Below are 25,680 nucleotides of genomic sequence, written 5' to 3' on the forward strand. Positions count from 1 at the left end.
TTTACTTTGATCAAGTCTGCTCAATGATCCAGGTCTCTGTGATATATTGTCCTCTCTAGTGCCCCAATAATGGAATACACCACCACCCCAATTTCACTTTGATGTGGTTTGAGATTGTGAAATCTACAAATCTACAAATTGTGACAAAATCTACAAACTGATTTTTAGGGTATGTGCACACGTCAGGATTTCTTGCAGAAATTTCCTGAAGAAAACCGGAAATTTTCTGCAAGAAATCCGCATGTTTCTTTTTGCGTTTTTTCCCGCTTTTTTCGCTTTTTTTAGCATTTTGCAAGCGCAATTAGCTTGCAGAATGCTAAAGTTTTCCAAGCGATCTGTAGCATCGCTTGGAAAACTGATTGACAGGTTGGTCACACTTGTCAAACAGTGTTTGACAAGTGTGACCAACTTTTTACTATAGATGCAGCCTATGCAGCATCAATAGTAAAAGATAGAATGTTAAAAATAATAAAAAAAATTAAAAAAATGGTTATACTCACCTTCTGCAGACAGCCGATCTCCTCAGCGGCATCCGTTCCTATAGATGGTGTGTGCAGGACCTTCGATGACGTCGCGGTCTCGTGAACGCGACGTCATCGCGGTCATGTGACCGCGACATCATCGCAGGTCCTTCACACACACCATCTATAGGAACGGAAGCGGCAGCGTGCACCTGAGAGGCGGGAAGACTCCGGGGGGCCATCGAAGGTGAGTATATGACTTTTTTATTTTAATTCTTTTTTTTTTTTTTTTTACCAATTATATGGTGCCCAGTCCGTGGAGGAGAGTCTCCTCTCCTCCACCCTGGGTACCAACCGAACATGATCTGCTTACTTCCCGCATGGTGTGCACAGCCACATGCGGAAAGTAAGCAGATCAATGCATTCCTAGTTGTGCGGAATCCCCGCAATTCCGCAGCTTAATGAACATGTTGCTTTTTTTTCCGCGATGCGATTTTTTCGCTGAAAAAAATGCAACAATTGCACAAGATATGCGGAAAACACTGAAAATAATGGGAGGCATATGTAAGCGTTTTTTTCACGTTTTTATCGCGAAAAAACACGAAAAATACTGAACGTGTGCACATGGCCTTAGTTTGACTTCTCCCAAACTAGGGAACAGAAAGCTGAAGTCATTGTGTAATGCAGGATGTAGAGGCTCTTGGGGAAGTCTGCTGTGTAAGAACTCGTCGTATGATGATTTTGCTCTTATCGGTGTGATATAGAAGAGCAGTTCAGATGACATCACTGCATTGCTGCTTCATGAAGAGCAGGGAAAATGTACAATTCATCCATAGGCCTGTACTGGCTGTTATTGCTCTACTCCCAAGATCTGAACAGCAAAGAGACAAAATTGTCCCAAAGATTAAAAAAAATGTAATTCAGTTCTCACATTTGATCTACCGTATTTTCCGGCATATAAGACGACTGGGCGCATAAGACGACCCCCCAACTTTTCCAGTTAAAATATAAAATCTTCTTAAAAGTCGGGGGTCTTCTTATACGCCGTATGTCATCTTATAGGGCCGGTGAATTTGTGCCTTTTGGCGTGGGGAGTGGTCCCGATGATGAAGAGAGGGGGCGTCTCACAGTAAAGTGTGAGTGGAGTTAATCCCCCATTACCTCATTGCGGCAGCGTGGGGGGTCTCTGTGCTGGGAGCGGCAGCTCCTCTTCGTGCCGTGGGTGCTCTGTGCTGTGGGGCGGCGGCGCATCTTCGTGCCGTGGGTGCTGTGGGGCGGCGGCGGCGCATCTTCTTGCAGCGTCGGGGCTCCTCCGGCATCTCCTCCAGGCCCGGAGGCACCGGCAGCCCCATTGCTCTGATGCGGTGGCCTCCAGGAAAATGGCCGCTGCTCAGATTCAGATCTCGTCTCCCGAGATCTCGGGAGACGAGATCTGAATCTGAGCAGCGGCCATTTTCCCGGAGGTCACCGCATCACAGCAATGGGGCTGCCGATGCCTCCGGGCCTGGAGGAGATGCCGGAGGAGCCCCGACGCTGCACCACAGCACCCACGGCACGAAGATGCGCCGCCGCCCCACAGCACAGAGCACCCACGGCACGAAGAGGAGCTGCCGCTCCCAGCACAGAGACCCCCACGCTGCAGCAATGAGGTAATAGGGGGATATACTCCACTCACACTTTACTGTGAGACGCCCCCTCTCTTCGTCATCGGGACCACTCCCCCCCCACCCACTATATGCACATTTTATCTGTACCAGGCGTATAAGACGACCCCCGACTTTTAAGAAGATTTTGAGGGGTTAAAAAGTCGTCTTATACGCCGGAAAATACGGTAATAATATAAAGATGAAAGTCTGAGCAGAACTTATTCTGGAAAGTCTACAAGTGAGAAGAATAGATCCTCTCCAACCCAACACAATAAAAAGAAGTCTCAACCAAAATTGGCTACTATGGCCAGAGACTCTGAGCATAAGATTTTACACAGATATACAGTACAGACCAAAAGTTTGGACACACCTCATTTAAAGATTTTTCTGTATTTTCATGACTATGGAAATTGTACATTCACACTGAAGGCATCAAAACTATGAATTAACATATGTGGAATTATATACTTAACAAAAAAGTGTGAAACAACTGAAATTATGTCTTCTAGGTTCTTCAAAGTAGCCACCTTTTGCTTTGATGACCGCTTTGCACACTCTTGGCATTCTCTTGATGAGCTTCAAGAGCTAGTCACCGGGAATGGTTTTCACTTCACAGGTGTGCCCTGTCAGGTTTAATAAGTGGGATTTCTTGCCTTATCACTGGTGTTGGAACCATCAGTTGTGTTGTACAGAAGTCTGGTGGATACACAGCTGATAGTCCTACTGAATAGACTGTTAGAATTTGTATTATGGCAAGAAAAAAGCAGCTAAGTAAAGAAAAACGAGTGCCCATCATTGCTTTAAGAAATGAAGGTCAGTCAGTCCGAGAAATTGGGAAAACTTTGAAAGTGTCCCCAAGTGCAGTGGCAAAAACCATCAAGCGCTACAAAGAAAATGGCTTACATGAGGACCGCCCCAGGAAAGGAAGACCAAGAGTCACCTCTGCTTCTGAGGATAAGTTTATCCGAGTCACCAGCCTCATAAATCGCAGGTTAACAGCAGCTTAGATTAGAGACCAGGTCAATGCCACACAGAGTTCTAGCAGCAGACACATCTCTACAACAACTGTTAAGAGGAGACTTTGTGCAGTAGGCCTTCATGGTAAAATAGCTTCATGGTAAAAGAGACTTGTTTGGGCTAAAGAACACAAGGAATGGATATTAGACCAGTGGAAATCTGTGCTTTGGTCTGATGAGTCCAAATTTGAGATCTTTGGTTCCAACCACCGTGTCTTTGTGCGACGCAGAAAAGGTGAACAGATGTACTCTACATGCCTGATTCCCACCGTGAAGCATGGAGGAGGAGGTGTGATGGTGTGGGGGTGCTTAGCTGGTGACGCTGTTGGGGATTTATTCAAAATTGAAGGCATACTGAACCAGCATGGCTACCACAGCATCTTGCAGCGGCATGCCATTCCGTCCGGTTTGCGTTTAGTTTGACCATCATTTATTTTTCAACAGGACAATGACCCCAAACACACCTCCAGACTGTGTAAGGGCTATTTGACCAAGGAGGAGAGTGATGGTGTGCTACACCAGATGACCTGGCCTCCACAGTCACCAGACCTGAACTCGATCGAGATGGTTTGGGGTGAGCTGGACCGCAGAGTGAAGGCAAAAGGGCCAACAAGTGCTAAGCATCTCTGAGAACTCCTTTAAGATTGTTGGAAGACAATTCCCGGTGACTACCTCTTGAAGCTCATCAAGAGAATGCCAAGAGTGTGCAAAGCAGTCATCAAAGCAAAAGGTGGCTACTTTGAAGAACCTAGAATATAAGACATATTTTAAGTTGTTCCACACTTTTTGTTAAGTATATAATTCTACATGTGTTAATTTATAGTTTTGATGCCTTCAGTGTGAATGTACAATTTTCATAGTCATGAAAATGCAGAAAAATCTTTAAATGAGGTGTGTCCAAACTTTTGCTTTGTACTGTATATACTTTTTTTTTTTAAATAAATTTTATATTAATTTAGTCGGAAACTTCAAAATACCAGAGTAGAGTAGTGTAGCTTAAGACAAGTTGAATCACAAGCACGAGTCACAGTAGACAGCAGCCTAGAACCATTACACCTTTTTAATGAATGGTAGAAAGATACAGAGTAGCTTTTTCGGTAGATATGGCTGCTGTCTGTTTATTCACACTGCAGAATATGAAGACGCCTCGCATGAACAAGCATCTTTAAGGTTGTGACAAAGTGGCTGCATTGTACCCACGATGGGTCCGCTGCAATTTTTTAGTTGATCGTTATGTTAAGCATATGCCCTATCATCTTTTGCCACTTTTCACCAATTTTCAACTTACCTTAAAGGATACACCCCTTTAACAGTTTGATTATCATCATGTCAGGCATAGCCTTTGCATTAACACCTATTGTGTCATCAGTGATGTCATCCTCAGCCTCCAGTCAGTAACTATGGTTAAGTCCATTATAATTAGAGTGAAGTGAATTGAATTCATGTTCAGTTTTCAGGAATTCACTAAACCCGACAAAGTCGACAACTTGTGAATAACGTTATGCATTGAGCCTAAAATAGCCACCATTTTACAAATTACAGAAGACTATCTGCCAGAGATGGATCACATGTCCTGTGCACGGCCAGGCGGGCTTCCCCCTCGCAGCAATCACATTACATGATACAGCACAGCCAACCAGGAGGGACATCTACAGCCTGAATAAAAGCAGGAGCAGGGAATGCAGCAGCCATTTTGGGGCAAATTTGGATAGTGAGGACGTCACAGATTAGCCACAGGGACAAAAATAGAATTAGACTTACCGGTAATTCGGTTTCTAGGAACCTTCCAAGACAGCAGTATCGGAGGATGTCTCCCCGTCCTAATAGGGGACAGGAAACAATGAGGTTAAATACCCCTCCCCTTCCTGCAACCACCAGTGTTTTTTCTGGACACAGTAGCAATGCATAGTTACCACTTAAGTGCAGGAATTATCCAATAAGAATATCAGATAGGGAGGGAAATTAGTGCTGTCGTGGAAGGTTCCTAGATACCGAATTACCGGTAAGTCTAATTCTATTTTCTCCAGTCACCTTCCACGACAGCAGTATTGGAGTGATACCAACAGCTAATTTCTTGAGGGAGGGACAACTGCCTGCAGAACACGTCTGCCAAACGATAGGTCCCTATTGAAATTTAGCCTGTAATGCCTGGTGAATGTATGTACTGATGACCAGGTTGCAGCTCTGCATATCTGCTCAGACGATGCGTTCCCTCTCTTCACCCAGGAAGTCGAGACTGAATTGGTGGAGTGAGCTTTCAGCGATGCCAGGGGTGTAAGCTTCCGGGATGAATATGTAAGACAAATGGCCTGTTTGATCCAGTTAGCGATCGCACTTTTAGCTGCTTTTTTGCCTTTATTCCATCCTGAAAACTGGACAAATAGGTTTTGGTCTATCCTCCAACCTTCCGTTTGTTGGAGGGAGAGGAGGACCACCCTGTGGACATCCAGGGTGTGAAAGGCTTCTTCCTTTGGATTAGAGGGATTTGGACAGAATGAGGGTAGAATGATATCCTGACTTCTGTGGAAGTCTGAGACCACCTTAGGCATAAAGGAAGGATCTAGCTTAAGGATTATGCTATCCATGGATATGGTTAAATATGGCTCCTGTACTGACAAAGCCTGTAGCTCTCCTATAAGCCTAGCGGTAGTGATTGCTACTAGGAAGACAGTCTTGAGGGTCAAGATTTTTAAGCTGATGGCTGATAAGGGCTCAAAGGGGTCCCCGGTCAGACTATTTAGTACAAGGTTCAAATCCCAAGGAGGGGTCTGGACATGGAGCCTAGGGCGAATCCTAGTTGCAGATGTCATGAAACGTCTAACCAAACAGTGACCTGCTAAATCCTGATCAAAAAAAGAACTCCGTGCCGACACCTGAACTTTTGGGGTGCTAGGCGAGAGTCCTAACTCCAGACCCTTCTGGAGAAATTCTAATATTTGTGCGATATTGGGATGGAATGGATCAGGTTTGTTTGGGAAACACCAGGATGAAAATTTTTTCCAAACTTTGCCATAGATGGCGTTAGTTATTGGTTTCCTACTTTTTTGTAGGGTTTGAATAACGTCATCTGAGAGACCTCTGGCTCTCAGGATCTCGACCTCAGTAACCAGGCTGCCAGTTTCAGTCTGTGTAAGTCTGGGTGTAGCAGGGATCCCTGCTGAAGAAGGTCGACTATCTGTGGTAGCAGTTTCGGGCCTTCCAGAGACATGTCTGTTAATGTGCCGTACCAGCTTCTGCCTGGCCACATCGGTGCTACCAGAATCGTTGTGACTCGGTCTGCCCAGATCTTTTGTAACGTTATTGGTAACATAGGAATTGGCGGGAAGGCGTATGCCAGAGCAAACTTCCAAGGATAGGAGAAGGCATCCAGTCCCTGTCCTTCGCTTGAGGGGTTGAGGGAGAAGAAAGTGCTCGACTTCGTGTTCTGACTGTTGGCAAACAGATCCACGTTGGGACTTCCTCATTTCCGGACCAGGAATAGGAATACCTCTTGGTTTAGAGACCATTCTCCAGGATGGAAATCTCTCCTGCTGAGGAAATCCGCCTGGGCATTGTCTGATCCCTTTATGTGCACTGCCGAGATGGACAGGAGGTGTTTTTCTGCCCAGGAAAAAATTCTTGCAGCGGTTAACTTCAGGCTGGTGTATTTCATGCCTCCCTGGTGTCAGAGGTAGGCCACTGTAGTCGTGTTGTCGGACATTACATGTACATGGTGACCTTGGATGAGGATGCGGCTTTTAGCACCTCCTCCACCGCTTTTAGTTCTCTCAGATTCGAGGATCTGGACCTGATGTTTGGGGGCCACAACCCTTGGAAGTGGGAACCTTCCATCATGGCGCTCCAACCTCTCTGGCTTGCATCTGTTGTGAGCACCTTCAGAGGAATTTGATCCCAGCTGACTCCTCGTTGAAGGTTCTGGGAGTTCAGCCACCATGAGAGGGAGGATTTTACATGAGTGGGAAGAGGAATCCTCCTGGTTAATGCATTCTGGCATCCTTTTAAATGCATCAGGATGTCGGACTGAAGGACTCTTGTGTGGGCCTGGGCCCAGGAGACTGCTTGGATGCAAGACGTCAATGAACCCAGGATTGACATCAAGTCTCTTAAGGTCGGAGTCCTCTGACTCCTGAACCTGGAGATCCTGTGGACGAGGTCGACTTGACGGTCCCTGGGTAAGAAGGAGATTCTTTTCCACGAGTCCAGAAGAACTCCTAGGAATTTTTTCCTCGAAGATGGATGGAGGTCCAACTTCTCCAAGTTCGGAATCAACCCCAGTGATTTCAGGATATCCAGGACCCTTGTCACATCCTGATTCAGACGAGGAATGGATGGAGCAACAATAAGAAAATCGTCTAAGCACGGGATGATACAGATCCCTTGTTGTCGGATGAAGATCACTGCTTCTGACATGATCTTGGTAAAGACCCGTGGAGCTGACGAGACTCCGAATGGAAGGACATTGAATTGATAATGGCTGGCTCGATGGTTTTGGACCACTGCAAATCTGAGGAATTTGCTGTGGTCGGGATGTACTGACACATGATAGTATGCGTCCCTCAGATCTAACGTAGCCATTACCCAGTCCTGACCAATCAGCGGGATTGCTGATCTGATTGATTCCATTTTGAATCTTCAATATTTGATCACTTAATTTAGGGGTTTCAGGTTTATGATAACCCGGTGTTTCCCAGAGAGTTTTTTCAACAAAAATAGGTGAGAATAGTGACCCTCTCCTATTTCCTGATGAGGTACCCAGGAGATTACTCCTGCCTGAAGCAGCCCGAGAATATCTGCACTGAGGGATTCCTGAAGGTGTGGAGACTGTAGGGAGGTAATTGTTAGACTGAGGAGGACTCTCGAATTCTAACCTCAGGCCTTCCTGTTTGGTACGCAGGACCCACTGATTTGTGATAGCCTGCCATTGGGAAAGAAAACCTGAGAGTCGGCCCCCGACCGGAGAGCAGTCATTGTTTCTCAGGGGTCTGCTGGGGTTGGGGGACAAGGATGTTCCTGGTTATACCCCCTTTGGGGTAGCTTCACTGACCCGTTTTACCTTTACCCCTGTAATCTCTCTGGGGGACGTGCTCATGGGAGGGACGAAAAAAGCGTTTCCTAGAGCGTCTTTGCTCAGGAAGAGCTTTCTTTTTATCTGTAGCCTTGTCTAGGATGTCATCAAGGGCTGGCTGAACATATAATGTCCCTGAAAGGGAATACCACATAGTTTGGACTTAGAAGTTATGTCACCTCCCCAGGATTTAAGCCATAGAGCTCTCCTAACGGAATTGGAGAGAACTGCAGACCTAGCCGCTACCCGTACAGATTCAGCGGAAGCATCCGCAAGGAACCCTGTTGCCTTCTGAAGGAGTGGTAGGGAATTTAGAATCTCCTCCCTTGATGTCCCCTGAGAAAGGTGATTTTTCTAAGGTACGTAACCAGAGAAATAGGGATCGGGCAACACATGTAGCGGCCACATTTGTCTTCAGTAGGTTAGTAGATGTGTCCCAGGATTTCCTTAGTAAGCTCTCAATTTTTCGATCCATAGGATCTTTGAGCTGGGAGGAATCCTCAAAGGGAAGAGCCGTCTTTTCTTGGTTACCCTGGACACCTGTACATCTACTTTAGGCATTTCCCATAAAGAACAGTCCCCATCAAGAGGGAAACGATTCTTTAATTCTGATGGGACACTCAAACCTTTCTCAGGTAGGCCCCACTCATGAAGGACAATAGTTTCAATATTCTCATGTATGGGGAACCCCTTCGGGGTCCTAGGCCTCCCAAATGTCCTCTGAACCCAAGGTATGGATCTCGCCCGAGTCAGATTCAATAGGAGCCATCTTCCTTTTCTTAGGAGGAGGGGGCTGTGGTGTCGGGGCCTGAGTCAAGGCCACCATAGAGGACTGGACCTCCTGTTTGATGAGGGTTCTGATGCTGTCCAGGAGAGAGGGCTGTTCACTACGCAGCACTTCATCCGTGCATGGTTGGCAGAGCTATTTCTTATAAGCGGAGGGAAGCTTGGACGCACATGCACCACACTTGCGGCTGGGCATCTTATCTTTCCTAGGGGCAGAGATCTTGTCTCCCTAAAAAGAGAAAGGTGGACTAAGTCACTTCATAAATAACTGGACAGCAAGGGACCTCATCCTCTACTTACAGTAGGAGGGTGAACGCTGGGCTCTGCAGAAGCAGAGAGCAGGGGTTTGACACAGTTCATAGGGTCAGTCAGTCACCGGTCACAAAGGGACATAGACAGAGGCCTTACCTGGAGGCTTCCGCCGACCAGGAATATATGTGCATCGAGGTCGCCATCAAATTTAGTGCTCCTCCTCCCCAGGGTCCGTAGGGGGTGATGTCAGTAATTGCCTGTCATGGCTGCCGCAGGATTAGGACGCCGGCCGGTGCGCGCGTGAGCTCCAGCGCATGGAGACGAAACCGGAAGTTCGGATGCGTCACTTCCGGTACACGTGGGCGGCCTCCGGCAGCAGCGAGGAGGGAGGAGAGAGCCGGGGAGCTACAGGAGGACCCCGCTGCATTTCACCACCCTGCTTTGCCCGAGGAGGCGCAGGAAGGGCGGGATAGGGGTCCCAAGTCGCGCGGTGGACGCAGAGATGGGAGCAGTCACAGGAGGAGAGCGGAGCCCCCAACCTCGACTGCCCGGCAAACGAGGGTAACAGTGCTCCGAAAGCCGGCCACGGCAGCACTGTCAGAGAACCTCTTCATGCCCCATAGGGGACAGGAAAAACACTGGGGGTTGCAGGAAGAGGAGGGGTATTTAACCTTTGTTTCCTGTTCCCTATTAGGACGGGGAGACATCCTCCGATACTGCTGTCGTGGAAGGTGACTGGAGAAAAAGTTCTAACACACCAAACCAACTCTACAGAGAGTGGCACCATACCCCTGAGAAATCCAGTTTTGGTGGTATACATGGGTTCCTTACCATGCTCTGGTTCATTACTAGTGTATTTGGTCACTCTACTGATCTCCTACACTTTTACTAGTATACAGTATACTCTTGTCCAGTATTTACTTAATTATCGTTCTGCTTTTCATTGCCCTTATCCAGGTGTTTTGTTATATTTTCTTATAGGATAGCTTACTTTGTTATTGGTCTATTCACCAATGTTTTATTTGCCCCATTGCATTTTGTATTTATCACATTTTCACTTTTTATCATGTTCATATATAGCTGGTTCTGAGGTATTTATTTGCAGGGTTCTTAAGAATTGCATTTACTTATTGCTTTGAAATGGCTGCAGGTCTACCTTAGTGTACTGATCCTTGTATTATTGTATTACTTCAGTTTTCACTTTGTCATATTGGACCTAGCTGGAGAACCACTGCATCAATCGTTCTTTTATTATGGGGCTGGTGGGTGTTTGCAGCATCAAGGGGCACAGCCTGAATGTATGTATTTGGTAGTAGCCTTTGACTGTCCTTGTTCTTATATATTAATAATAAATACCGTATTTTTTGCTTTATAAGACGCTCCGGATTATAAGATGCACACCAAATTTTGAGGAGAAAAATAAGAAAAAAACTTTTTTCATAAAATGGTGGAGCTTCTTATAATCCATGTGTCTTATCGCTTACCGGGGGTGGTGGCTGCAGTGAAGCAGGGTCCCAGGGTTGCTGCTGGAGGAGGCAGGAGTGGCGCGGTGCCGCAGGATGCAGGCTGGGATGAGGGGGTGTCCTGATGTGCGGCGTGGCGCTGCAGGTGTCCGAAGCTGCCGCTGTGCTCTGTCCCCAGTGTTGCCCGGTGTTGCTGTCACCGCGCTCTGTCCCTGGTGCTGCTGCCGTGCTCTGTCCCCCGAAGCTTGCCGCCGCTGCCGTGCTCTGTCCCCCGAAGCTTGCCGCCGCTGCCGTGCTGTCCCCCGGAGCTTGCCGCCGCCACCGCGCTCTGTCCCGTGCTGTGTGTGTGTGTGTGTGGGGGGAGCTCTGCCATTCCATCCATGCTTTGCTGTGCGTGTGCGGTGGATTCCTTTCGGGAAAATGGCCGCCGGGAGTCAGCGCATGAGCAGATGGAGATCTCGGCACTGAAATCTCGGGAGATGAGATCTCTATCTGGGCATGCTCCATCTCCCGGCAGGCCGTTTTCCTGAAAGGAAACCACTGCACACGCACAGGAAAGCATGAATGGAACGGCAGAGCCCCCCCACGCAGCAAGGGACAGAGCACAGTGGCAAGCACCGGACACCCGCAGCAGCAGCACAGATAAGGTATATCCGCATTGTAAGACGCACCCCCCATTTTCCCCCAAAATTTTTGGGGAAAAAAAGTGCATTTTACAAAGTGAAAAATACGGTAATTTTCTAGGCATCTGTGTATACATTTCCATTTTTTTCCCTTTTGGAGAGTGTGTGACCACACTACAGTGAAGAACGGGTAAGGCTACGTTCACATTTGCGGTGTGCGTCGCAGCGTCTTCGCCGCAACAAAACGCATGCGTCGTGCGGCCCTATCTTTAACATTGGGGCCGCATGTACATGCGTTGTCATGCGTTTTGGTGCGTTGTACGCCGCATGCGGTGTTAGGGCGCACCTGTCAGGGCGCGGCAAACACAACATGTTGCATTTTTTGGGCGGCGCAGACTTTTTAAAAAACGCATGCGTCGTTTTTGCGTCGTGTTTGCGTCGTCGATGCGCCTTTTTTCCCATTGACTTGTATTGACAACGCAGACGACGCAAGTACTTGCGTCGTGGTGTGTTGTACGACGCATGCGTTTTCCAATAAAAATGCAAAACATTGTCTAGACTTTGGGGGGGGATGAAGAATGACTCAATGCAAAAAAAAAACGCATGCGGCGCAAAACGGTGCGTTTTTTGTTCAAAACGCAACTGCGTTTTTGTTTGCGTTGTGCGTTGCGGCGACGACGCTGCGGCGCACACCGCAAATGTGAACGTAGCCTAACATCCACTTACTCACAGCTATATACAGTATGTGGAGGTCACTGACATCACTAAGGCTGTCTGTGTTAAAGATCTTGGATACAGTCTAGGAGACCAGAGAGCAGACCTGGGCAAAGCGCGGCCCACATTCCTCTGGCTGTCTCGGTCCGACCTGCGGACTGAGACAGTCGAGGAGCTGGAAAACAAAGGACCACTCGCTGTCTCCATCTGCGCTGACTTCATTGGTGGAGGAAGCGTCCTCCCCTGCCCGCCGCAGACAGCGGTGAATACATTGGTGGAGGACTTCTTCCATCAATCAGCGTGTGAAACAGCTGACGGATGAGATCATTTCATTGCATCAGCTGTGTACTGCGGAGAATCAGCACACCGGAGACCGGACACAGAATCAGAACGCCGGGGAATGGGACCAAGGTGATTATGTAGCGTTTTTTTTTTTTCATGTGTATGGGAACTTTGGCTGGACATGGGGAGGCTATGAGGGTCTCATGCAGGACATGGGGAGGCAATGGGGGTCTCATGCAGGACATGGGGAGGCTGTGGGGGTCTTATGCTGGACATGGGGATGCTATAGGGGCCTTATCCAGGACATGGGAAGGCTATGGGGGTCTTATGCTGGACATGGGGAGGCTATGGGGGTCTTATGCTGGACATGGGGATGCTATAGGGGCCTCTTCCAGGACATGGGGAGGCTATGGGGGTCTTATGCTGGACATGGGGAGGTTATGGGTGCCTCATTCTGCATATGAGGTGGCTCTGTGGGGCTCATGCCGTATATAGGGAGGCTGTGTGGGGCTCATGCCGTATATAGGGAGGCTGTGTGGGGCTCATGCCGTATATAGGGAGGCTGTGTGGGGCTCATGCCGTATATGGGGAGGCTGTGTGGGGCTCATGCTGTATATAGGGAGGCTGTGTGGGGCTCATGCTGTATATAGGGAGGCTGTGTGGCGCTCATGCTGTAGATAGGGAGGCTGTGTGGGGCTCATGCTGTAGATAGGGAGGCTGTGTGGGGCTCATGCTGTATATAGGGGGGCTGTGTGGGGCTCATGCTGCATATAGGGAGGCCGTGTGGGGCTTATGCTGTATATAGGGAGGCCGTGTGGGGCTCATGCTGTATATAGGGAGGCCGTGTGGGGCTCACATTGTATATAGGGAGGCCGTGTGGGGCTGATGCTGTATATAGGGAGGCCGTGTGGGGCTCATGCTGTATATAGGGATGCTGTGTAGGGGCTCATGCTGTATATAGGGAGGCTGTGTGGCGCTCATGCTGTATATAGGGATGCTGTGTAGGGGCTCATGCAGTATATAGGGAGGCTGTGTGGCGCTCATGCTGTAGATAGGGAGGCTGTGTGGGGCTCATGCTGTAGATAGGGAGGCTGTGTGGGGCTCATGCTGTAGATAGGGAGGCCGTGTGGTTCTCATGCTGTAGATAGGGAGGCCGTGTGGGGCTCACGTTGTATATAGGGAGGCCGTGTGGGGCTGATGCTGTATATAGGGAGGCCGTGTGGGGCTCATGCTGCATATAGGGAGGCCGTGTGGGGCTCATGCTGCATATAGGGAGGCCGTGTGGGGCTCATGCTGCATATAGGGAGGCCGTGTGGGGCTCATGCTGCATATAGGGAGGCCGTGTGGGGCTCATGCTGCATATAGGGAGGCCGTGTGGGGCTCATGCTGTATATAGGGAGGCCGTGTGGGGCTCATGCTTTATATAGGGAGGCTGTGTGGGGCTCATGCTTTATATAGGGAGGCCGTGTGGGGCTCATGCTGTATATAGGGAGGTTGTGTGGGGCTCATGCCGTATATAGGGAGGCTGTGTGGGGCTCATGCCGTATATAGGGAGGCGGTGTGGGGCTCATGCTGTATATAGGGAGGCTGTGTAGGGGCTCTTACAGTATATAAGGGGCTGTGTGGGGGCTCATATGATGCATAGAAGGGGCTGTAATCTGGTTCAAAAGATATATAGGGAGATGTCAGCAAAATTAATTCTGATCAATACGAAGTGATACAATTAATATCACTAATATATTTAGAATATATTGACATTAATATTGAGCAGAATTTATTTCAGCCTATTGGTTCGGCCCTCCACAACAGTCATGGTCTCTCACGTGGCTCCTCTGGAAAATGTGCCCACCCCTGCCTTAGAACATTAAGCTGGATGTACACTGGCCGATGACTGAATGATAGTAGCGCCGTGTAGACAGGCTGCCAAACACCCTAAAGGCTTGTTCACATGAATGTATTTTCAATACGAGTGATGTCCATTAAAAAAAAAAAAAAAAAAAAACAGGCAGCACCAATGTTATTCAATGGGACAGTGCAGATGAGCGATTTTTTCATTAACTAAGTTTGCACATGAAATAATCGTAGCATGCACTGGTTTTCGTCCGTAAATCATGAAACTCACCCATTTACGTCCTGGGTGCTCATAAAAAGTCGGATACCATATAGAGTCACAGTACTGGCATCCGATAATTACAGATAGATTGCAGTTCTGTAACATAGGAAGCGGTGGAGCAGGATCGCCGCTGTAGGAAGCCGGTGGCGTTGGGAGAGGGGCGATGCTGAATGCCCTGGTCTAGGAGGAGGGGTGTCCCAGCGGTGCGAGGCAGGAGCAGAGTTCCCACTGCGCACATTGAGTTTGGGTGGGCTTCAACAAAATCGTGAAGTTTGTCTGCGCATGCACAGATTTATCTCTCGACTGACGAGCCGAGATCTCAATTGGCACATGTGCCGCCTCCGGCAGCATTTTACTGAGGAACGATGGGGGATCAACGAGTGCAGGGGAGACTCTGCTCCTGCCTCACGCTGCCGAGACACCCCCCTCCGCCTAGCCCCAAGGCTCGCAGCATCGCCCCTCTCCCACCGCCGACTGCTTCCTACAGTGGCGACCCTGTTTTTTCTCTCCTAACCTTGGGGTGCACCTTATGGCCCGATGCGTCATAGTCCGAAAACCGATCGTATACAGATGACAAGCGAGGAGAAAAAAATCCCACTTTTTTGGATGAAACTCTGAACTTGCCCTGAGGATACCTCGGCCTGCCTCAGCATGTCAAACTGACCAATGAGCAAATATGCATCAGTTCATTTAGCAACACAGGTCACTCATGTATGGTACACACGCAGCCCCTTATACATTATTATATACCAACAGAGTTGGTGCTACTCAATTGCACATCCCATTCTATCGGCCACAACAGCAGTCCGTGTCCGCTGCACCGGGGAGGAAGTACGGCTTCTTACCTGTTGACATCCGCCACTCTTCTTCTGATCCGCTGGCCTTGCACGATGTCATGCCAGAATGATGACATCTGACCAGGACGGTTAATGAAAAGAAGAGCAGCAGCCAAGTGGTGGCGTTCCCACTCCCGTACAACAAAATGGTGTGTGAATCAACCAACCCTACATACCAGTCATTGCCAGAAAGTGAACGTCCTTCCAGAAGTCAAATAAATTAGTTTATTGGAAAATTGTACATTTTGAAATGTAACAGATCTAGTGATTAAGATTTGACCAGGCAAAAAAAACAAAACAAAACAAAAACAAGAGAAAAATATGTCGAAGTATTGGCAAAAGGGGAGTAAGACATACATATCTGTAGTAGCAAAAGTATTATTAGTTTAAAAGTGGCATCGTGTATGTTACAACATGTACAAATCTCTTGTAGCAGAGAAACGAAAAAAATAAAATATGCGAGATAAGAGCGATACAGGCCCCCACTGGGGATATTAGTCGTCTGGGCAGTGTGAGAGGTTTATGGCGTACAGGACATTTTAGCAATACCCATGGTGTCAGTTCGGAGCTATGAAAATGCATGTGAGTCTGTAACACTCGGACAACAGGGACCATAAACGTTACTTGTTGTTGGCACATCTGCATGCTAATGTAGTCAGTGGGTCAGCCCGAGATACAGTAATTACCGCCAACATAGTAGAAAGTATAGAAATCCAGTCACCCTTTGCCTGTAAACAATCCTCGGCTTATGGGTTAATAGCACTTAAAGCACCAATCTAAGTGCATTAACCCCTGTAACGATCCACAATCATCGCTTGCATAAAAGATCAAGAGAGCGCCCTCTTGTTATATAATATCTACATGTATCCTACAGCTCGCAGCTCTGTGAAATCACAGTGAAAGCCCTGGAAAAAGAAAGAAAATGTAAGAAAAAAAAAAAAGAAAAATAACAATAAAAACACTCTTTACAGCAGGATGTCAATCTGTAACAGTAAGGATAGGTGAATGTAAGCCTCCCCATACAAAAATGTATGAGTGTCTTCTTCCGGAAACCGTGTCGATTAGAAACTCTAGGCTCTACTTAAAAACCCACTTGAATAAAAGTGAAAACGGACCCTCTTATCTGTCATTTTACAAATCTAACTATTTCACTTGCAAATTTCATTAGTTTTTTTATTCTTTTTTTTTCTTCCTCTAGTCTTGGGAGGAAGAAAAAAAAACCTCAAAACTGTAGTGCAATTAGTTACTTAGTCTTCAAATGTAAAATGTCCTAGCGGTGTGGAAAGATAAGAAGATGCTCCAGTAAACAAGAGAATGGGCGAACCCCAACGTAGGCTGAAGTAGTCTTGTTTAGCGCTGGGAAGTCCAAAGTGGCTTCTTCACAAAAGAAAAAAAAATATGAAGAACTAAAAACTTAAAAGCAGAAATAAATAGACAAAAGTGACTGTAAACAGATCCACTTTCCGTTCAACTTCAGTGATTGGCATTGACCTTCACAGTCGGTAAAATGGTAAGACTATCCTTGGAGCATCACACCCAGAACATCCAAGTCTTGAAAAACTCCACAAGGAGTTACATTCTTAAAACGTTAAGACGCTTCATCCATTGTCTTTAATCCCTTCAAGTCATTTACTTTGAGATTTTCTTCAGCAGGACTTTAATTTTCGATTGATTTTTTTCTCGCTTTCGGTCGATTTTTTTCTCACCGTTCTGAGAAGAAAGGTCATGTGGCGTGGTCTTTAGGACAGGAATACCATGAACTTCTTGAACTGGCTTGCTGTCATTTGAAGTAGGAAATGAAGGATGGGGTGGCTTGGAGATGGGTAAAACACTGGAGAGTTGGTGAAAGCTGCAGGATTTCTCCAAAATACCATTATATACTTTACTGGCTGGGCTAAAGACCATGCTTTGGCTTTCTGTCAACCCTGTGGTGTCAGGGGAGGAAGCTTTAGAAACATCTGGGGTGACAGGAGAGTCTGTAGAAAGAGACTCCTCACCCGAGGTTTCTTCTTTTGAGATCTTCCGTGTAGTTTGCTGCTGAACCTCCAGACTTGATGGAGGCGACTGTCTTCTTCCAATTGAAGAGTTTAATGAATCACACTCTGAGCTGGTATCTTGAGCTTCCCTGAAAATAGAGAAAAAAAAAAGCCTTAAAAAAATTTTCACCAACTTCACAAAAAGTTAACATTTTTAGAGAAAACTGTATAGATGATCCCAACACATCTGCAAACAAGATCTAAACTACAGATGTTAACCCCTAAGCTCTCTCATACTTAGACACCTTTCCATGTGCAGAGGTTCATTCCTGCTCCATGACGGATATATACATCATGCTGATACACGCAGTTGGGCTGCCATGTTTGCACTCCTAGAATATCCTAAGTATAGACCTGTCCTAATTAATGGGACCTGTGCACAATGCTCGCACTAGGCATCAGATGAATGCACGCCTCACACCTGAACTTTGGAATATGGGAGAGTATGGGTGGACACCCTTGTAACAGGAAGCAGCATAGCAAAGTACCACAATTGGATGGCTGGATAAGTTTCTGTAGGACATCAGCAAAGGCACTAATGGTTTCCACTGATCATGTCAAGCCTCTGCTTATTCCTGTAACAGGGAATGCTGCCAGCTTAGAATTATCTTTTTCTTCATATTGGGGGAGGAGGTGATAGAGACCAGGGGAGCATTTCCCACTAGGTGCTGCTTGTTCAGTGTATGTAGTGCATCCCACCTCCATCACCATGCTCACCCCAGCCCTAACAAATCTCTTCAACTCATCACTAAATTCTGGTACTTTCCCTTCTACTTTCAAACGTGCCACAATTACACCTATCCTGAAGAAACCATCCCTAAATCCGACCACTTCATCCAGTTATCGACCCATATCACTGTTCCCGTTCACTTCCAAACTCCTCGAAAAGCATGTCCACACCATACTTTCCTCCCACCTCTCATCTAACCTCCTCTTTGACAACCTTCAATCAGGCTTCCGCTCACACATACCAACGACTTACTGCCAAAGCCAACAGACATTTTTCCACACTATTACTTGTAGAGCTGTCCTCTGCCTTTGACACAGTCAACCACTACCTCCTACTACAGATCCTTTCTTCCCTCGGTATCAAAGACCTTGTCCTCTCCTGGATTTCCTCATACCTCTCTAACCGCACATTTAATGTCTCCCACACCCACACTACCTCTTCATCTTATCCTCTCTCTGTCCCTTAAAGGCTCTATCTTAGGACCCCCAGCTATATTAGTTGTCCCAGGCCAAAGGTAAAGTCCCATGGCTTCAAGTACCAGTTATATGCTGAGGACACTCAGATCAACCACATGGCAGTATTTATAGTGGGGGAATGTAGAGGGGTGTTTTGGCAGAATTACAGAAACACAGTAGGTATGGGCTATTTTAGGGGACCCTGGGTGTATTACAGCAGTATTTGGGGTACTATAGTTATTTGTTGTATAACTTGGCAAAGGTAAGTTGTAAATGGAAGAAGTTGTGGTGGCGTTCTGGGCCAAGATGAGGAAAGTGAATGACTCCAGTAAGAGAAAATATCAGCTGTAAGTTGGATCTAATTGTTCATTTGTAGTCTGGGGGTCCCATGTAAGAGTCGGTGCAGTGGATTTTGTAGGGGCAGGTTGGTCTTCGATCCTAGGGCAGCATAAGCTGTAAATATGGCTCTGATCCTGAAGAACAGATGCAGCAATGTAAGAGTATTGGACCTGATGGCTTCCTTTTCTAAATAGCCACTGCCAAAAACAGACAAATCTGATTTATAGCAGGATGTTGTGAAGCTGTTCTACACTATGCCCCAAATGTTGACCAATGTGTAGCAATATAAATGGTTGTTAGTAGACATATAAGTTAGAGGTTTCGCATTAGGGGTGGTTAGATAAAGAAGCTTGGATACAAATGATAGACCATCAGGAAATGGCGGAGAAGAGGCATGAACATTTGGCAGGACAGTATGATCAAGGAATAGAAAAGGATGTGCATGATCGCCGTTTGATATTGCAGCTCATCTCAATGCCAGAATATAGGACAACTCTGCAGTGCAAAACACAGGCGAAAACAGCAGAGTGTGCCTTTTCTAATGCTTGATGACACCCTTTATGCCTTGGCAAGCAGTTATGCCTGTTCTCTGCTCTCAGGCCGTTGACAATCCTGTCTTATAGGGGTATTCTCAAGTTGTCTCTTGAGCAGCCCAGAGCTATGCAGTCTCCTTACTTCCTTGGTTCTGGAGGGGCAAGCACTCCTAGTTGAAGGGGGCATCTGGGACTTTATAAAAAAATAAAAATGTACCTAAGCACTAACTGGCAGATATTTTCAGCTTACCTGCCTGCTGTGCACCGCGCTCTTCATCCCTGACATAGAGCAGTCACAGGCCACTCCTGACAGATTCAGAAGCCTCTGCGGAGGGTCAGAGCTACAGAGTGAGGCTTCTTTTCCACTCCACTGTGTCGACACGGTGGAGCTTCCAGCGTCATTCTAATTGATAGCTGGATCCCCACTACCTAACTGGGGCCCACTGGGGGAGCCAGCTGTCAGTCAGGACACCATCAGAAATCCCACCCCGTCGCACCAGCAGAGGCGGCCGAATCCCCGGAAGGAGCTGTCTGCAATCGTTCCGTGCCAGGGTAGAAAGGCGCTGGGCACAACAGGCAGGTAAATTGTATTTACCTGCCTGTTAGTGCTTATGTACATTTTGGCATAAAGTCCCAGATATACCCTTTAACTGACCGTTCTGGTGAGAAGCAGAGCTGTAGTATTCGTAGAACTATAAAGCTCAGCACAAGTTCTGCTGTAACACATTCAGCTATCAGTGATTTGGTATGGAATCTACACTGCCACCACTACATTTACACATAAAGAAACAGGACATTTCAAGAAGCACAAAGCTCCAGAAAGTGAGCCCGATTAGGCAACCTGCTCCAAACGCTGCGAGACTGGTGATTTTGCAAGATTTATACCAGCAGCTTGTCAGGAGCTGTGAGTGAGGGGGAGGAAAGTGAACAGCTAAACGCTGTATAGAATTTATTGGAGAAAAAAAAAAAATTGGAGAGAGGTGGATGGTGTATTAGAAGTTAACCGCTCTCCTGGAGTGTGCAGTGCCTTACAAAAGTATTCACCACATTTGGCTTTTTACCTATTTTATTACATTACAATCGGTGCTTAAATATTTTTGTAATCCTATTTGTGTATGATCAATCAGTACTAAATAGTTGGTTAAGTCAAGTAAAAAAAATATATGCAAAAATATAATTTATGGGATCAAATAACTAAAAATTGCCATGTGCATATGTATTCACCCCTTTTGCTGCTTTCTTCCCAAATGTACGGAGTAAGGTGCTGTGGTCAGATGAGACCAAAATTTAACTTTTTGGCCACCAAAGTAAACGCCTAGTCTGGCGCCAAACAAACACAGCTCATCACACCAAGAGCACCATTCCCACAGTGAAACATGTTGGTGGCAGCATCATCCTGTGGGGAGGTTTTTGAGCTGCAGCGACAGTGAAACTGGTCCGAGTCTAGGGAATGATGATTTGAGACTAGGACAGAGGTTCATCTTCCAAAAAGACAATGACCCAAAGCATACTGCTAAAGCAACACTAGGGAGATTTAATGGGAAAAGTGTAAATGTTTTGGAGTGGTCAAATCACAGCCCAGACCTTAATCCAACTGAGCATCTGTGGTCAAACTTGAAGATTGCAATTCACCAGAGGAAACCATATAACGAAGGAGCTGGAGCAGTTTTGCCTTGAGGAATGGGAAAATAATTCCAGTGACAAGATGTGGAAAGCTCATAGAGACTTATCTAAAGCGACTTGTAGCTGTAACTGCCGTAAAAGGAGGCTCTACAAAGTACTGACTTTAGGGGGGGGTGAATTGTTATGCACAATGAAGTTTACAGTTATTTTGTCCTACTTTTATTGTGAAACAAACAACCAAACCAGTTGTAGGCATGTTCTTTTTATGAACCGATGCAAACCCTGAAGAAAAAAAAAACTAAAAACACTGAAATTCCAGGCTGTGATGTAGCAACACACAAAAAATGCAAAAGGGTGAACACTTTCGCAAGCCACAGTAACTACTGTGCAGTTTCCTCCAGGGTCGGGGCAGGTTCTAGTGGCAGAGCGCCATGGAAACCATCTGTACACTATGTAAGACAAAAGCTCTCACTGGAAGAGAATGAGATAGAAAAAGCATGTCAACTGTAAACTTGTTTATTTTCATGCTGCCTAACTACAGTAATTTAATAACTTGAGAATACCCCTTTAAGTAAAAGGCCCATGTGTTCTGAAACTTAGAAACTTGTACGCACATGCTGCAAAAACTGTCCGTAGTAGATCTTGCTGCAATTCTGCATGTGTACATTTTGCTTCAGAATCACCAAAAAATGTTATCCTGCCAGACTGAAAAAAAATGAAATTTGTAGAGAAAAAAAATCCGCAACAGAATGTTACATGCTGCAAAATTGTAAAATGTTCAGGGCAGGTCTGCACCAAAAAGCAGGTTACAGTACAGACGGGTGATTGAGATTTTTCAGGCCTCATCCACAAGCGGTGGACTTTTCCTGTACATTTGGCTGTGGATTTGTACATAGAGTGGTGGCTGAAAACATGGCTAGATAGGTATCAGGAAAATGACAAAACTCGCGTAAATGTAGGAATTATTAGCAGTGAGTCCACACAAAAGCAAGCAACCCATCATAAAGAATCATTTTTAAAAAATTGCTGCATGTAAAGAAAAAAAACAATACAAAACATGCATGTAAGGTCCAAGTACTAAATGAATGGAGCACAATTTTTTCGGTTTCTGCTGGCGCTCGTAACCATTTAGCAGCCTGTGGATGTGTACTTGCTTCTGCGTCGCTGGCGTTCCCATGTAGAGGGTTACTACTCTAATCTAGGATTTCGGAATACAATCTACCTGTTCGGCACATTAGCGCGACTTAATTTCTCATACCACTGCTTCTCGGCAATGAAATAGATGGCGGCATCCTCCTCCTCCTCGGTGCGGTACAGAGCCGGGCAGCTCGATACGGACAGAATGTCTGGGTCAGGCGACTGCAGGACGTGCTGAGACTGGGGGGAAGGAGGAATTACACTGCGTCGAGGACGACACATGCTGCTGCTCCGTGCCAATGTTCCATGGGTTTTCAGAATGGAACCTACAGACAGGAAGGAGATTTTAATCAAACAAAAGAAAAAAAACAACTCTTCAATAAACATTAGATCATATGATGAAAACAACCAGGAAAGTAATACACCGGCGTCCATAAAAAGAATGACACAATGTAGATATTAACAAAAAAAACCACCTTAATTCTTTACTGGATAATCTCCATTACATGTCCAGTGCAGTTTGCTTATGTGGACACTAGAGGGCCCTCTAAGCAAGGTAAACTTAGCTTTGTTCTCACTATAAACCTGTGTCGGCATCATAGTGTAACAGGTGTCAGAGCAGAGCGGAAAACTGCAACTAAAAAGGAAGCTGCTCGCAAAACTTTTAGAAAATTAATTCCAAAACAAAAATAAATATTAAACATCTATAGTTGAAAAATGAAAATGAAATGATATTAAAGACCCAAACATCTACACAATGCCTGCAGCAAGGATCAGGAATGGGCGGAAAGATTATGAAAAATATTATAATAAAATATATATTTTTTAAATCACCAAATTATGTTACCGTACTTTCCCAGAGTCTTAGAATATTAGGAGACCCCCCCCAATGATGGCAAGAATGGAGCAGATATAAAACTTAGTAACGCGCCCCCTTATACTCCAGCCTTTTTACATTTAAAGGTTTCTGCGGTGAAAAATAAGTTAACAACTACCCATGGGAACGGTGATCCCTTACTGACCGGTGGGTGTCTGACCGCTGAGACAGTGATGGGCAGGAGGTTGGACACCAGAGCGCCGCTCTATTCCTTCTATATGGAAAGTGTCGAGTACAGCCCTTGGCCGCCCCATAGGGAATGTCTGGGATGCGTCACTCCATGCCAGCAAGGATAAAAGCTCCCGCTCTGTGTTATCAGCGGCCGGACCCCACTCATCATCAAGCACCTAGAAGGGGATTCCTGTTGAAAACCAGTTAAGTCTTAGCAAGTAGAGGTGTGCGAAGGGATAAGATGTGACCTTCTCATCACAAGCTCTGCTCAGGCTCCAACTGACCATATCTAAATGCCGGGATTTGGATGTTTCGCCCCCAGCAGTTCGCCCCCGTTTGTCCTTATGGTTCATGAATTCCCGTCTGTCATCAATCCACATGTCACAAAGTACTGTACAGAGTGCTGCACTTTTGTGACCTGTTAAATCAACTGGTTCCATCTGACGTCACGGGGAACCGCTAGACTGCACTCCGTGACACAAGGAGCTGCAGCTGGGACAGGAAAGTATCATCCCAGGGACGAAAAAAATACAGGGGTGAAATGTACCCGGGGCGAACTGCTGGGAGCGAAACATCCTATAACCCTAAATGCCAGACTGTACCAGCCTCCTATACCCATTCTGGGCATACAGTCTGTGCATGCAGCAGGTGCCAATCACTTGTTGTAATAGGGTTTTCATTAAATATATTGGACCATTTGGCTCATAAAGGTTCTATGTATTACAGTTCATAGCTGACAGCAGAATAAGTTACCAGTCCTCATAGTCCTCCATACAGTATTATAGGCACCACATAGTCCTCCATACAGTATTATGGGCTCCACAAAGTCCTCCATAGAGTATTATAGGCACCACATAGTCCTCCATACAGTATTATGGGCTCCACAAAGTCCTCCATAGAGTATTATAGGCACCACATAGTCCTCCATACAGTATTATGGGCTCCACAAAGTCCTCCATAGAGTATTATAGGCACCACATAGTCCTCCATACAGTATTATGGGCTCCACAAAGTCCTCCATAGAGTATTATAGGCACCACATAGTCCTCCATACAGTATTATGGGCTCCACAAAGTCCTCCATACAGTATTATAGGCACCACATAGTCCTCCATACAGTATTATGGGCTCCACAAAGTCCTCCATAGAGTATTATAGGCACCACATAGTCCTCCATACAGTATTATGGGCTCCACAAAGTCCTCCATAGAGTATTATAGGCACCACATAGTCCTCCATACAGTATTATGGGCTCCACAAAGTCCTCCATACAGTATTATAGGCACCACATAGTCCTCCATACAGTATTATGGGCTCCACAAAGTCCTCCATAGAGTATTATAGGCACCACATAGTCCTCTATACAGTATTATAGGCATCACATATTCCTCCATACAGTATTATAGGCACCACATAGTCCTCCATACAGTATTATGGGCACCACATAGTCCTCCATACATTATTATGGGCTCCACAAAGTCCTCCATAGAGTATTATAGGCACCACATAGTCCTCTATACAGTATTATAGGCACCACATATTCCTCCATACAGTATTATGGGCACCACATAGTCCTCCATACAGTATTATAGGCACCACATATTCCTTCATACAGTATTATGGGCTCTACATAGTCCTCCATACAGTATTATGGGCTCTACATAGTCCTCCATACAGTAATATAGGCACCACATAGTCCTCCATACAGTATTATGGGCTCCACAAAGTCCTCCATAGAGTATTATAGGCACCACATAGTGCTCCATACAGTATTATAGGCACCAGATAGTCCTCTATACAGTATTATAGGCACCACATATTCCTCCATACAGTATTATAGGCACCACATAGTCCTCTATACAGTATTATGGGCACCACATAGTCCTCCATACAGTATTATAGGCACCACATAATCCTCCATACAGTATTATGGGCTCTACATAGCCCTCCATACAGTATTATGGGCTCTACATAGTCCTCCATACAGTAATATAGGCATCACACAGTCCTTCATACAGTATTATAGGCACCACATGGTCCTCCATGCAGTATTATAGGCAACACATGGTCCTCCATACAGTATTATGGGCTCCACATAGTCCTCTATACAGTATAATGGGCACCACAGTCTTACATACAGTATTATAGGCACTACATAGTCATCCATACAGTATTATGGGCACCACATAGCCCTCCATACAGTATTATAGACACCACATAGTCCACAGTACATGAAAAATACTCATCTCTTCCTGTTCCCCCGCTGCTCTAGTCTCTGCAGCGTGTATACTGACCCTCTGCACAGAGGGCACGCTGTAGTGATGTAATTGTGCCCTTTGGCTGAGGTGTCACAAAGCTCAGATGCAGAGGGGGATGATGTAAGAGGGAGTGTCAGCTAACGGCTCCCTCTACCATCATTATTGTCAATTCTATGAGCATCCAGGATGCTGAAACAGTTGAAAATAGGATGCTGGGGGGGCCAGTGCTTGCACCGGGCCCCTTCTGACTCATGAGCCCTATAGC

General features: G+C 46.2%; 1 protein-coding gene across 2 annotated transcripts in view; it reads right to left on the reverse strand.

The window, feature by feature from the left end:
• Positions 1–15,468: 15,468 nt before the first annotated feature.
• Positions 15,469–25,680, reverse strand: part of STIM2 (stromal interaction molecule 2) — a 115,399-nt gene continuing 105,187 nt past the window's right edge. The window contains exons 11-12 of one of the 2 annotated variants that reach the window (XM_077279936.1): positions 22,196–22,436; positions 15,469–17,382 (exon numbers count right to left, since the gene is read on the reverse strand). In XM_077279936.1, the coding sequence (XP_077136051.1) occupies positions 16,887–17,382; positions 22,196–22,436 (737 nt within the window). In that variant the 3' untranslated portion in view covers positions 15,469–16,886. The remainder of the gene's footprint in view (positions 17,383–22,195; positions 22,437–25,680) is intronic. The other variant, XM_077279937.1, reaches the window with a different exon arrangement.

Source organism: Ranitomeya variabilis, chromosome 1 (assembly GCF_051348905.1).
Source record: "Ranitomeya variabilis isolate aRanVar5 chromosome 1, aRanVar5.hap1, whole genome shotgun sequence".
NCBI lineage: Eukaryota > Metazoa > Chordata > Amphibia > Anura > Dendrobatidae > Ranitomeya > Ranitomeya variabilis.